This window comes from Vanacampus margaritifer, chromosome 3 (genome assembly GCF_051991255.1).
Source record: "Vanacampus margaritifer isolate UIUO_Vmar chromosome 3, RoL_Vmar_1.0, whole genome shotgun sequence".
Classification (NCBI taxonomy): Eukaryota; Metazoa; Chordata; class Actinopteri; order Syngnathiformes; family Syngnathidae; genus Vanacampus; species Vanacampus margaritifer.
Genome location: NC_135434.1, coordinates 27487105 through 27500475, shown reverse-complemented (window position 1 = coordinate 27500475; position 13371 = coordinate 27487105). Strand labels below are relative to the sequence as shown.

Here is a 13371-nt window from a genome sequence, read left to right as displayed (position 1 = left end):
TGTGAATAGCGGCAAATTATTTACATTAAACTTATTTAAATGTAATATTATAATAATATTTTTTTAATTAATTTTCATTTAAAACAGCAATTACAAATATTAGTAATCATTACAAGTATTAGATAAAAAATACACACATATTAGAAGTATGTAAATACAAAAACAAGACAAATAAAAATCCATTCTATCAAAAATATTACACAAAAACATACAAATCAGTTAAGAATACAATTACGTTAGACAAAAAAAACCTGACAAAAATATGAGAAACAAAATCAAACAAAAACATGCAATATTCTATGCTACAAAAATATTGGCAAAAATACAAAAATATTACACAAAATATTCACTGAAAATACACACAGTATAATTTTTTTTTAAATGAATTAAAAATAATAATAATAATAATTTCACAAAAACCTGCTTGATCATTGTTTATTTGTTTGGTTGTTTGGATAGTATCCATTCCTTTTGCCGACCCGGAAGTAAACAAAAAGAAGAATTGTGGGATATATCTGTGCTAACTTTAACGGTGCCATTAACTAACAGCGTGACTAACCATGACCACCGTTTTGAGCAACGCAAATTTAACGGTCAGTTAAGAATTTAACCGGCAATAAGGGTTAAACAGAGGTTAAAATAACCTAGAATTGAATAATTGGGCCCAGATGTTTTATCACAACAGCAGAGATGTCGCTAACAAAATACAATTATACAGAAAACTGAGGGGGGGGGGGGGGGAAATAATTTTACAAGAGCAGTTTTCAAAGTTTGCGGTTTGACATACTCCACTCACAGTCAAGGAAATTGCAACTTTTTATTCACACAAAGTTACTTACAGATTAGAGTGCAACAAAAAAAAGTGTAAGCCGAAATGTTTATATTCATGAAAAACTAATAACTAAAATTATATTTAGCGCACAGCGTAAATGAAGAACCAACTACTGTAACACTTTACCCACACAGTAAATTTTGTCGAGTAAATTTGACTCTATTTAGAGTGGGACCAAATAGACTCAGTTTTAGAGTAATATTTACACTTGGAAGATTGTCACTCAAGGGTTGAGGAGCGAGCTCACGACCTTCAGCTTGGGAGACTGCCGATCGATGCCCTGAGCCACAGAGCTCCTGCTGTGTGCTAGTATATCGCTCGTGTCAACTGGAATCGTCATAACTCCGAGACCAAAAGCATCTTGGAGCTAAGCAAACAGTAGAAGTGACGTACCTCAGGTGGTACTGTGGCCGTCTCCCAACCTGAAGGTTCCTCAACACTTTAGTGACCCTTATTTTTTTTTTTTCAATTCTTTTATTGACTATTTCCACATAAATATTACTTTAAAACTGAGTCTATTTGGACACACTCAAAATAGAGTCAAATTTACTCAAAATAGAATCAAATTTACTGTGCAGTCACTATTGTCACCTTACCCCTCTTGACCAACCATACGCTGCTCTCTGTTTGGCCAAAGGTTTTCATCTACGTCGCAGCCGATATTTTCCCTTGTAATGTAGCGAGGGAAAAAAACGGTGTGAATGTCTCAACCATCCTCTACACTGATCCCCTGTGATATACTGGACCAATTTTGATAATTGAACAGATGATTTAGCATATTATGACTTACACACTTAAATCATGCTGGCATGTTTTGGAGAGGATAGCCATCAGATTGAAAAACAACTCATCCAGTTCGATCAACAAGATCTATTCATTTGGAAAATTTGCTAAATGTGGGCACATTGTGCTAACTGTAGGCTAAATATACACAACCATTTGCACAGATCCACTGAGGCAATTGAGACAAGACATTGGCAATTTGATGAAAGTAATGAGGAATGCCATTCAGTTGGCACAAATTGTAAGGTGGTTTTGGGATTTGTCCATGGCATGAGAAATGTGCCAAACCTTTGGAGAAAATCTAAACCATTAACATTGCATCTCAAGGGGGCGTGACTGCGCATGCGACTGATGTAGACGTGTTGGGTTAGTGCTCCTCTCCGTGACTTAAAAAATCATCTTTATACTGCGTTTTTCCGACGTCAAGTCGCAGGTGTGTGCCCTGGCATATTTGGAAGAGTACAACTGACTGAAAACTCGACATTCCGAAGTCCAGCATTACGAATAAGACTAAAACAACGGATGGCCAAGCAACTGGAGCTAAGGCTAGCAACATCAATGGAGCCTCTTGATGACTCTCTGGCTACATCGGGCGGGTTCTCGGATAAAAACCTTCGAGATGTGCAAGGCATTGTGCAAGGAGATGTCCGAGTCAGTCCTGCGCTGCATAAACGAACGCTTTGAGATGTTTGAAGCGAAGTTTCAATCACTTGCAGCTTCACAGGATGACCTACAAGCCCGAGTGGCTAGCCAAGAGCTAGCGGCTAACGAGTTGGATGCATGCATCCTAGCGCTCGTGGCTAAATGCACCGAGCTAGGAGAGAGCAACGCCCAACTTCGTGACAAGGTGCTTGACCTGGGAGGCCGTTCCCGGAGACATAATGTGAAGAATGTGGGAATACAAGAGGAAGGCAGACCCACCAAATTCATATCGAAGTTGATCCCTAAACTGCTTGGCGAGGAACACTTTGCGCATCCAGTGAAAGTTGATCGGGCACATTGCTCCCTCCAACCGAAGTCGGCCGTCGGCGCGAAGCCCCGTACCATCTTGGCACGTATTCATCACTTCCAGGAGAAGGAGTTAATTCTTCGCATTGCTCGACAAAAATCATTGGAGTATAAAGGAAGCAAGGTGCTCATAATCCCGGATTACCCCAATGAGGTGATGGCTCAACGGTGCGCATTCCAGGATGTGTTGTAGGCATTGCGTGACGAAAGGACGAGACACACTTTGCGTACCCGGCCAGGCTCTACGTTTACTCCCGAGATGGTGGGACGCCGAGGATCTTTGCTGACCCGACGGAGGCGGCGAGGGCTCAAGGAAAGAGTACGGAACCGCAAGGAGAGAAAACCCAATATATACTCTATACTATATTTATTTTTTCCCTTTCTTCTTTCCTTTCCCCACCCTATGTCGAGTTGATATCATACATTTTGTATAGATGAGCGACTTTGCATTTGGTAGCATCTGGTCCATTCTACCAGAGACCAGACTTTTGCAAAGTTATAAGAGACAAGATTGAGCTGTTCTGTGAGACAAATTGTGCTTCATTCCCTAACAGTTTCATATTATGGGATGCACTAAAGGCCTTTTTAAGGGGACGTATAATTTCTTATACCAAAAGTATTAAGAAGAAATACAGTATATGGCTGAAATAGATGAACTAGAGGCAGATATTTTAAAGCTGGAAAAAGAGTTCCAACAAACCAGGTCCCAAAAACACACCAAATTCTATTGACTAAAAAGACTCAATGCAACACATTGCATACTTATAAAATTGAAAAGGACATTTTGAGGAGCAAGCAGAAATACTATGAACTGGGCGAAAAAGCACACAAAGTCTTATCTTGGCAGCTAAGGAAAGAAGAAAGCTCTAGAATGATTAACGCAATAGAAACTGAAATTGGCAGTATACCTACTCACCCGACAGAAATCAACGATACATTTAAACAATTTTATGCGCATCTGTACTCCTCAGTACCACCAGAAAATCTGAATGCTGTTGACACCTATTTATCTGCTATTGAACTGCCTAAACTTAGCCAAGAGTAACAGCATGATCTTGACTTACCCTTTTCATTAAAAGAACTAGAGTAAGCCTTGGGTTCGTTGCAGGCGGACAGGTCACCAGGGGAGGATGGATTTCCCCCAGAATTCTACAGGGAATTCAAAGATTTACTCCTTCCACTTCTCATGAAGCTTATTAAGTTAGCCTCTAAAATTTAAGCACTTCCTGTATCATTTTTGATGGCTATAATTACTGTGGTTTACAAAAAAAATTAAGATGTGCTGAAATCTTCCTCATATCAGCCAATTTCCTCATTGAATGTAGAATATAAATTGACATCTAAAGCTCTAGCTAACAGACATCAATATTTGCCTTATTTAATAAACCCAGACCAGAGTGGCTTCATTTCAAAACGCTCCTTTGCTAATAAATAACCTGTCGGCTCTTCAACATGATCCATTTTGCTGAATCTGAAAGGGAATCAAGCATAGCCTTGGCTTTAGATGCGGAAACGCATTCGATAGATTACATTGGCCATATCTATTTAAAGTGCTGGCTAAATTTGGATTTGGTCCATCATCATCAGGCGAAAATAAGCACTAACGGACAGACTTCTTCCGCGTTTTCTTTAAACCGGTCAAGTCGACAAGGATGCCCTTTGTGCCCTGTGCTCTTTGTCTTGGCTATTGAACCCTTGGCTGAAACAATTAGGCAAGACAACAACATAAAGGGATTTAAAGTCGGCCAAACGGTTCACAAAATTAATCTCCTAGCGGATGACATTATTTTATATTTTAAAGACCCTGGCGACTCTCTTTCCAGACTGCAAACTGTACACGTATGGTAATATTTCAGGTTATAAGGTAAATTTGGAGAAGAGTGAAATCCTTCCACTGACAGACTTTGATTATTCTGTACTTAAAGGTACTACTCCATTCGGATGGCCTGCTCATGGTATAAAATATCTTGGAATAGTCGTAGACAGTAACTTAATTTTTTTTTTATAAATTAAATTATGTTAAATTATTACGAAAATTGAGGAGGATCTATGTACAGTAGGTGCCTCTGACTTTGATTGGAGTCGATTGCATCAAGATGAATGTGCAGCCACGGTTGCAGTATCTATTTCAATTTATACCCATTCCATCACCACAATCCTTTTTCAAGATTTTGAATAGTCATGTATGAACATTTATATAGCATTGTAAGGTACCCCAGATATCGTTGGCAGGACTGACGTGGGACTATGGTTTGGGGGGTCTCCATCTTCCTAATTTCAGACACTACTATCTAGCGGCACAAACGAGGTTAATATCATCCCTCTTCGAGGCTGGTGGGCCCCCTTCTTGGGCACAGATTGGATTATATCCCCTAAAGGAAAATTTCTGTTGCAATTTTGTTTATAAACACAATGTAAAATCTGTAAACATCACAACAGACAATCCAATATTAAGACATTTAATAAATATTTGGTATGAGGTTCACAAGCGTCTTGGATTTTTTTTAAACATTTTTTTGAGAGCTTGTTCATTCGGTAATTTTACCGATTCGACATGTCATCATCATTGCTTTCTCTCTTTTTTTCCTTTTTCTTTTGTATGTGTGTGTGTATGTGCATGAGTGCATGAGTGCATGCGTGTAAGTGTGTACTCATTAATTCACCTAAAACCTATTAAAAATCCCATACCGTTCACCTAAACCGAATACTTCAGAAACCAGCTAGAGTCGTGAGGTTGTCAGGAGACCCAAGGAAGGATCAAAGAAAAGAAGGGAAGGAGACGACAAGAAGGGCAAGGGGTGGCGGCAGGGCAGCAGAGAGAGGGGGGAGGAGGAGGAAGGGACAAGGAGGACGGGCGGGGAGAGGTGAGGAGGGAGAGGCAGCAAGGGGGAGGGGAGAGGGAACCACGGCGCACCCCGTAGGCCCACAGGGCCTGGAGCGACGGACCGCGCCGGGGCGGAGCCGCCCCGGACACCAGGGAGAGCACCGCAACGCAGCACCCCCCAAGAGACCCAGGGAACGGCCAAGACGCAGCCGCCACCCAGCAGCCAACAGAGGGGCAGAGCCACCCACGCTCAGCCAGGGGGGACAGCACCTATAGAGTTAACCCACTGGCATGCAGTGATTCCGAATATTAACCCTTAGTGCCCATTGGAGGTGAATCTTGAGGAGTTGGTTCCTGACTATAAAAACACAACCGTTAGTTACAAATTGCCAAATACAGAAACAGCAATGTAAGTTATCGCGATGTGGTGGCTCTCGCTAACAGGCAGAATTAAGTAACCAGCTTTAGATAAAAATATTCTATATACGTAGACCATGTTTGTATACATTTACAATTTAGTTTTTATTCGAGGCAGATATTTTTTCCATTAAAATGTGGTTTATGATGTTAGACCATTGGTCGATATTCAGAGTTTGTTTATTTTTCCAGTTAACAATAATTGTTTTTTTAGCGATAGTAAGGGCTACAAGTGTAGATTGAAATTGTTTATGTGGTAAGTCAGTTGTTGTTAGGTCACCTAGCAAACACAAGCTTGGAGATAAAGGTATCCTACAGTCCAAGATAGCGGAAAGATTTCTAAGACTTAAGTCCAGAAATACATAACCGGAGTGCATAACCATAAAGCATGAAAATAAGTGTCTGTAGTGTTTTGTAAAAACTGGAGACAAATGTCGGAGTCTGAGAGTCCCATTGTCTTCATCATATATTGTGAAATGTACTGTATGTTCTATGAATAATTTTATATTGGATAAGTTGTAAATTTGTGTGTTTTGTCATTTTAAATACGTTTTCACAAACTTGAATCCAAAAGTCAGATTCCGGAGCTATAGACAAGTCTGTCTCCCATTTCGATATGGGTAAAGACATTTTATCAGTAAACGAAAGTAACATATCTTTTTGAGAGTTTTTTTGTTGTTGTCGGAGAAAGCTTGGTAATATCTTTAGCTTAAACAGGCGGTTGAAGCGTACCCCGCAGTGTTGGAATTTGTTTCTTTATCATACTTTTAACCTGCAGATAATGTAAAAAAATTCAGTTTTTTATTTTAAATTTTTGGAGCAAGGATGTACAGTATATGATATGAACATATTATCTGAGAAAAGATGGTGGAGATGTGTAATTCCTTTCTGCTCCCACACACCTAAATAAAATGATTGGTTGTTAAGTTGAAAGTCGAGGTTATGCCATAGGGGAGAAAGCCCACAGGGCTCCACTTGGGCTTTTGTAATTTCTAGTGCCTTCCACCAGGCAGTCAGGGTGGTGGAAATCATTGGGTTTTTAAGACAATTGTGTCGCTTAATCGATGTAGTAATAAATAGTAAATCTAAAAGTCTGAGGTTATTACAATCCTTCTGTTCTAGTTCCAGCCAAACAGTTAAGTATCTCTGTTGGGTTGTGCCCATAGAATGATATATTGTAGCTGGTTAGCTTTAGTCTTGGATTGACAGTGGGACTGTCACCTAAAACTCCACTAAAACAAAACAAACTCATTACTATGACTCTTGAAAATAAGATTTTGGATATGTGGTACCAGAAGGGAATCAAGCATTTAGAAGATTGTTTTGAAGAGGGGAAATTCATGTCATTTGAACAATTAGAGAGTAGATATGGCTTGTCCACCCAGGCTTTTTTCTGTTATCTCCAAATACGATCATTCTTGAGGACTAGCTTGGGTCCTGTTTGATTTTACCTGCTATGAATAAGATTGAATAATTTCTTTATGAAGGGAACCAACTCAAGTTTATTTCGAGAATGTATAGTTTGTTGATGACTGGGAGTCCAAAGCCAGGTTTACATAAGTCTACATTGAAATAGGAGTCAGATCTCGGTGTTTCAATTGATGAACATTTATGGGCGGATTTATGCCAGAACAGCCTCTCTACTATCATCAATACCCGATATAGACTGACAAATTATAACTTCCTACACCAGTTGTATTTCACTCCAGAAAAACTGCATTCTTTTAAATCTACTTTGTCAGACTTGTGTTTCAGATGTTATAATATATAAAATATAATGTATTCAGATGTATTAATTGGCTCCTTTGTACATTGTACTTGGAATTGTGTCAAGGTGAGGCCCTAATGGCATGATATTTGCTCCGTTTTAACCAGGATTGTACAAATTACTGTTCCCCTGGACCCTGAAATATGTTTATTGGGGAATTTCAACTCAATTAGTCATTCTCTTGACAATCATCAAAAAAGAAAGTCATTTTCAACACTTTAGATTGGTCAGCGATTTGCAAAACAGCACACAGACACACACGTGACTGTCCAATAGTAAAGATCTGTGAGAAAATTTTACATTTGACAGACTTTGGCCCGACGCCAGCGATATATAAATGCAACTTGATGATGTGTTTTATTATTATTATTATTATTATTATTATTATTATTATGACTGAACCACTTACTCTTGAAACTCAAAGACAAGTTTTTGTGTGTGATTCATTGAAAGAAACTTAACATGAAAAACTGTCTCTATTCTTCTTGCAGCCCAGTGGTTGTAGCAGGGATTGTATCTTCACAGAGATTGTACTAGAGAACAATTACACAGCTTTTCAGAATGTCAAGTATGAGAGCTGGTATGTTGCGTTCACAAGAAAAGGGACGCCCATCAAAGCCTCCAAGACAAGAGAGAACCAGAGAGAAGTCCATTTTATCAAACGGCTACACACAGGTTCGCCTCCCTTTCCCAATGCAGAGCAAGGCAAACATTTCAAGTTCATTCGTTTTCCAGCCACACATCGAGCAAAAAGGAACCTTTGCAATAAAAAAGAAGTGATCTGGTGACAGCCGTTACATTTGAAAAACAAACTGTGATTTATTTATTTTTTTGTACATTTTATGTAAAATATGGTTAGCACGTCTTATAATAAAATAAAATGCTCATTTGTAAATACAGAAGTTGACTTAAAGCAGATACAATGATTCAGTGTTTTGCTGGAGAATGTTTTCACAGCCAATGTGATTGTACTGTTCCTCAAAGAAAGACAAAATGCGCTGTGTTGATGTGTAATGAAAAGAAAGTTGTAAGACTTGGCCATGTGTGTCCAGTGTTCTTTATATGCAAAGAAAAACATCGTATTATCTGTGTCTGACACACATCTTCACCTGGTTGCATTAAAAAGCTTAGATATATACTGACAGAGCTGTATTTTTATTGTTAGTCATTTCAGCGAACAAGATTTATACGATTTATATGTGTGTGTACTCTGTGCATGTGTGCCCACATATGTTCAACAACAATTTTGGGGGAATTTATTATACTCTCTGTTCTTTGCGTATATGTAATGGATAAGGGCTTATTAAAAAGAACATCTTATTAGTATATTAACATGATAGAAGTAGGACTAGATAGGTTTTTGTACTTCTTCTTACTCCTTTTGAACATGTAAATTATATTATTGACGATATTATTATTTTCTTTCTTCCTTTAAATTTTATTTTTACTTCAACTTGTATTTTTATACTTGTAATGTGTTTATGTTTATATGTTAACCAAACCAACCAACTTTGGTTCCTATCATTTTTATGCACCTCATAGGGACATAAGGCAACGAGGAGAAGGGGAAAAGACAGAACATGTTGGATCCAATGCAACGCAGTAAGAATTCCCTCGTGATGATAACGTTCAATGTAAAAAAAAATATTTGAAAAATGTAAAACAACAAAAACGGTATTTTTTTCGGCAGCTTGGGCGCCAGAAAAATACTGTAAAATAACAGAAAATTACGTCTCTCCACCCACTTTACATTTTGACTAGTCATTCACCTTCTGATGACACCACATTAAGAGTTCAGCATTTTACTTCAACATGTTCACCAAGGGAATGAACCCACAACCTTAGAAATACCAGACGACCACTCTACCACTGATCCACACAGCCACTGGTGTTTGCCATTTTAAATCTCATGAAATGTACAGGTGCTCGTCAAAAAAGTATCCGCAAAAAGTTGAATAATTTCCGTAATTCCATTCAAAAAGTCAAACTTTCATAGACTATAGATTCAGGGCCTACAACCTAAGTGATTTCATGTATTAATGTGTTTATGTTTACATTATTTGGGCTTCTAGCTTGTAAAGCCCATGAAAACAGGATGTCAAAAACTAGAATGTGAAGAAATCATCATGCATACTTCCCAGTGTTTTGCATGGGGAAAAAATAGATGGAGCCTTTCAAATGTCTTTGTCGCCATTGACTCGCCAAAAGTGGCTAATCCAGGTGCAAAGGAGGCCGATGCTCTCATTATTCCGTATGTGTCCTCTTTAAATCGCCGGTTTAACTCTGATAACTGCCTGTCCAGGATGCTGTACCACAGAGCTTTTAAATTACTGTTACTTTTGATTGCCGATTTTTCCCCCAATGTTGTAGTGACAATGGAAGCGTGAAACTTTGACGGCAGCTTGCGCTCACGAGAGGCAGCCACAATCACATCCCAGTTGGTTATCTCGTGTTTTATCATTAATTCTTCGATCTGCCTCAGGACCTTTTCAAAGTTACCATCTGAATCATCCCGGAAGTTAGCATAGGTAGCTTTCAGCGTTTCTATACGTAAAAATTTGTTAGTAAATTTTTTATCTATACAATTAACCTCGTCAATAAAGAGTGATGGAATCGTACGTCTTCTTAGGTCATAAAGTATCATTCCTTCACTATGCCATAGCTTGTGGTAGAGCGTGAATTACCCATGAATATTGTTGTTTCGTGCATCTTAATTCAAATTTAGTGACAAAATCCTCAAATCTAAGAAATTCTCCTCTTATATCCATTAAGTGCAAGATCGACCAAATACCTTTCTCTACCCAATCATGATAAAACAAGTATTTTCTTTTCACTAGAACACATCTATTTTTCCAGATAGGAACAGAATGTGGAGTAAAGTTATGATTATGAATAAGTTTCCAATACAATAAAACTTTCTGATGAAACTTTGATAGTTTAACTGGCAACTTAGTAACACAAAAATCACACCTTAACAAAAAATGTATAATACCACATTTTTTAAATATTTTTGAGGGAATATAAAATTATCCATATTCCCTTTTAAACACTGTTGCAAACACTTGAGTTTTATCATACCATTCATTACTTCATAATCAATCACATTCAGCCCACTTTCTTCAAATGGTTTCACTACATCCCCTTTTCTCAAATAGTGTTGTTTATTTTTCCAAATGAAATTAAAATCAGTTTTATTTATTGATTTAATTAAATACTCTGAAATGCATAAAGAAAAGGTTGGGTATATAAATCTTGAGAGAGTCGCAATTTGGGTTAACAAAATATGTCCGGAAATTGACAGATCTTTTTGTAACCAGAAATTAAGTATAGATTAGCTTTTTTTCAACGCTGGTACAACATTCAAGTTTTCTCAGATTTTATAGTATTTTGTTATGGTCACACCTAAATATTTCACGTCATCTTTCACTGGAATTCCAAATAAATCCGGTGGGTGATCTTCATGTATTGACATCAACTCATATATATATATTTTTTAAATACAACCCAGATGCATTAAAAAATGTTTGTATCTTTTTAATTACCAAAGGAATGTGATCTGCTTTTCTCTTTTTTTTTCTTCAAAATATTGTCGTATCATTAGTTAATTGAGTTATTGTCAGATGATTACCCAATACATTTTAAAGGCTCAATATCTGGGCTGTTTAAAAAAAAAATAATAATAAAGGAGAACAAGGACATCCCTGTCTAATGCCACGTTTAACCTCAAACCGTTGTTCCTGCAGGAAGGGAAACCGAACTATTAATACTCTTGTACATCATACTAATTGCCTTAATAAACCTTTGACCGAATCCAAAGTATTCAAGGGATTTTATTATAATTGAATGTTCAACTGAATCGAAAGCTTTAAAAAAATCTAAAAATAACACAAAACCATTATCTTCAATTAAGGATCTGTAGTCTATTAAATCAAAAAACAACCTAATATTATGGTGTATAGATCTGTCCCTAATAAATCCAGATTGTGTTTCACTTACAATCTTTCCAATACAAGATTTTAACCGATTAGCAAAAATATAGGCCAACAATTTATAGTCGACATTCAGCAAAGTTATTGGTCCAAGATGATTAATATATCTTTTATCCTTACCAGGTTTAGGTAACAACGTAATAATTCCTTGTTTCATGGTTGGCATTAAATCATCCCTTTCAATGGTTTCTTTCAAGACAGTAAATAATAGTTCTTTTATCTCTTCCCGGAAAAACGTATAGAAATTTGAGCTCAAACCATCTTGGCCTGGTGATCTTTCTACTGACATCTACTTTATAGCTGCTTCTAATTCTCCCATTTGAATCTCAGAATCACATAATGTTTTGAATGTCAATTCAATTTTAGGAATATTATGTTTTACACTGTCCAAAAAGGATAATGAATCAACCATTATATATTATAAATTTCTTCAGATATTATTTTTTGTATTAGAGCATTCTATATCATTAATTATTAAGACATCAATTGTATTTTTAACTTGTCTTCTTTTTTCAAGCCCGAAAAATTAAGATGAATTTTTCTTTCGAATGCACGGTTCTATGTTATGTTGTTTGTGTGCTCATGTTCTATGGAGAAAGATTTAGAGTCGGTTGATTTACTCTAAAAATGTTTTATTGTTTGTGTATTATTACACTATATCGCCACAGGGTGTTATCTTCAAACTTGTTTTCAATTGCATGTGACGCGTTATTTGTTTACACCTAAATAAAAAGTTATGAGTATTGTGAGTTATTCCTGAATTTTCAAGTACTCGCATTCGAGCCATAAATTCTAAAATGCTTGAATTTGTAAGAGCGGGATTTCAAATGGAAAGATGCTGTGCCTGTTAATGACATCGATCTACAAAGATGTTCAATAACAAATAACAGGTGTTGTGAACTGGAGCCTGCAGAGTAGAGAATGATGTACAGTACTTTCAGCACTCACCTCAACTGCCATAAATTTATAGACACTGGGCTAGCTATAAGGGAAGGGAAATGGACAGTTTCAATATAACTATGGGCGTTTTATGCCACTTAAGACTCAGGGTACTGCAGCATGCTTAATCCAACAATCTTGCACAATTGAGGAGTAGGCTTTCTAGAAGCATAAATGTATTATGTATAATACAACTTTAATTAAATTGAACGGAAATTTGACATTGTATTTCCTCTCTTCTTCATCACTCAATGTTCAGTCAACAGTTATAATTTTACAGCAATATACATGACTGTCAAATTAAGCGAACAAACAGACAAGTTAACTTAATTTGCTGACGTGTATAATACCACGTCAATATATATGGATATTCTAACAAAAAAAATCACGGAGTCTAACGCTTTTGTGAAATAATATTTCCATCCCAACATGAATCAGATTCCATCCACCAAGTTGTTCAGACAAACCAACGTGAAGTGTATAAGCCACGATGTATTGCAATTACGCTCTATTCGCCATTTGGTGGCGTTGCGCTACAACTTTGGTGTTCAAATGGGGGTCACGTGTTTCCGGTGGTGACCAACCGCCAACAGTCGTCTTAGTTAAAACAGCAAAATATACTCAAAAATACAAATAATACTATTTTACGTTAGTTTGAGTTAAGATTATGGTTATGTTTAGTGTTATAGTTACGTTTAGGCTTAGTAAAAAAAACGTAAAACGGAATTGGAGGTTACGTGTTTCCGGTAGAGCTCCACTCGCCCGTGGTCTGTAGCTGCTAGCCAGACCCTTCTCGAATCAGGTGGTAAGT

At 37.2% G+C, this 13371-nt stretch overlaps 1 protein-coding gene across 2 annotated transcripts in view; it reads left to right on the top strand.

Moving 5' to 3' along the window:
• The window catches only part of fgf17 (fibroblast growth factor 17), a 35833-nt gene extending 23841 nt beyond the window's left edge, over nucleotides 1-11992 (top strand). For both annotated transcript variants that reach the window (XM_077562044.1, XM_077562043.1), the window contains exon 6: nucleotides 8124-11992. In XM_077562044.1, coding sequence (XP_077418170.1) covers nucleotides 8124-8420 — 297 coding nt within the window. In that variant the 3' untranslated portion in view covers nucleotides 8421-11992. The remainder of the gene's footprint in view (nucleotides 1-8123) is intronic.
• The last annotated feature ends 1379 nt before the right edge of the window (nucleotides 11993-13371 follow it).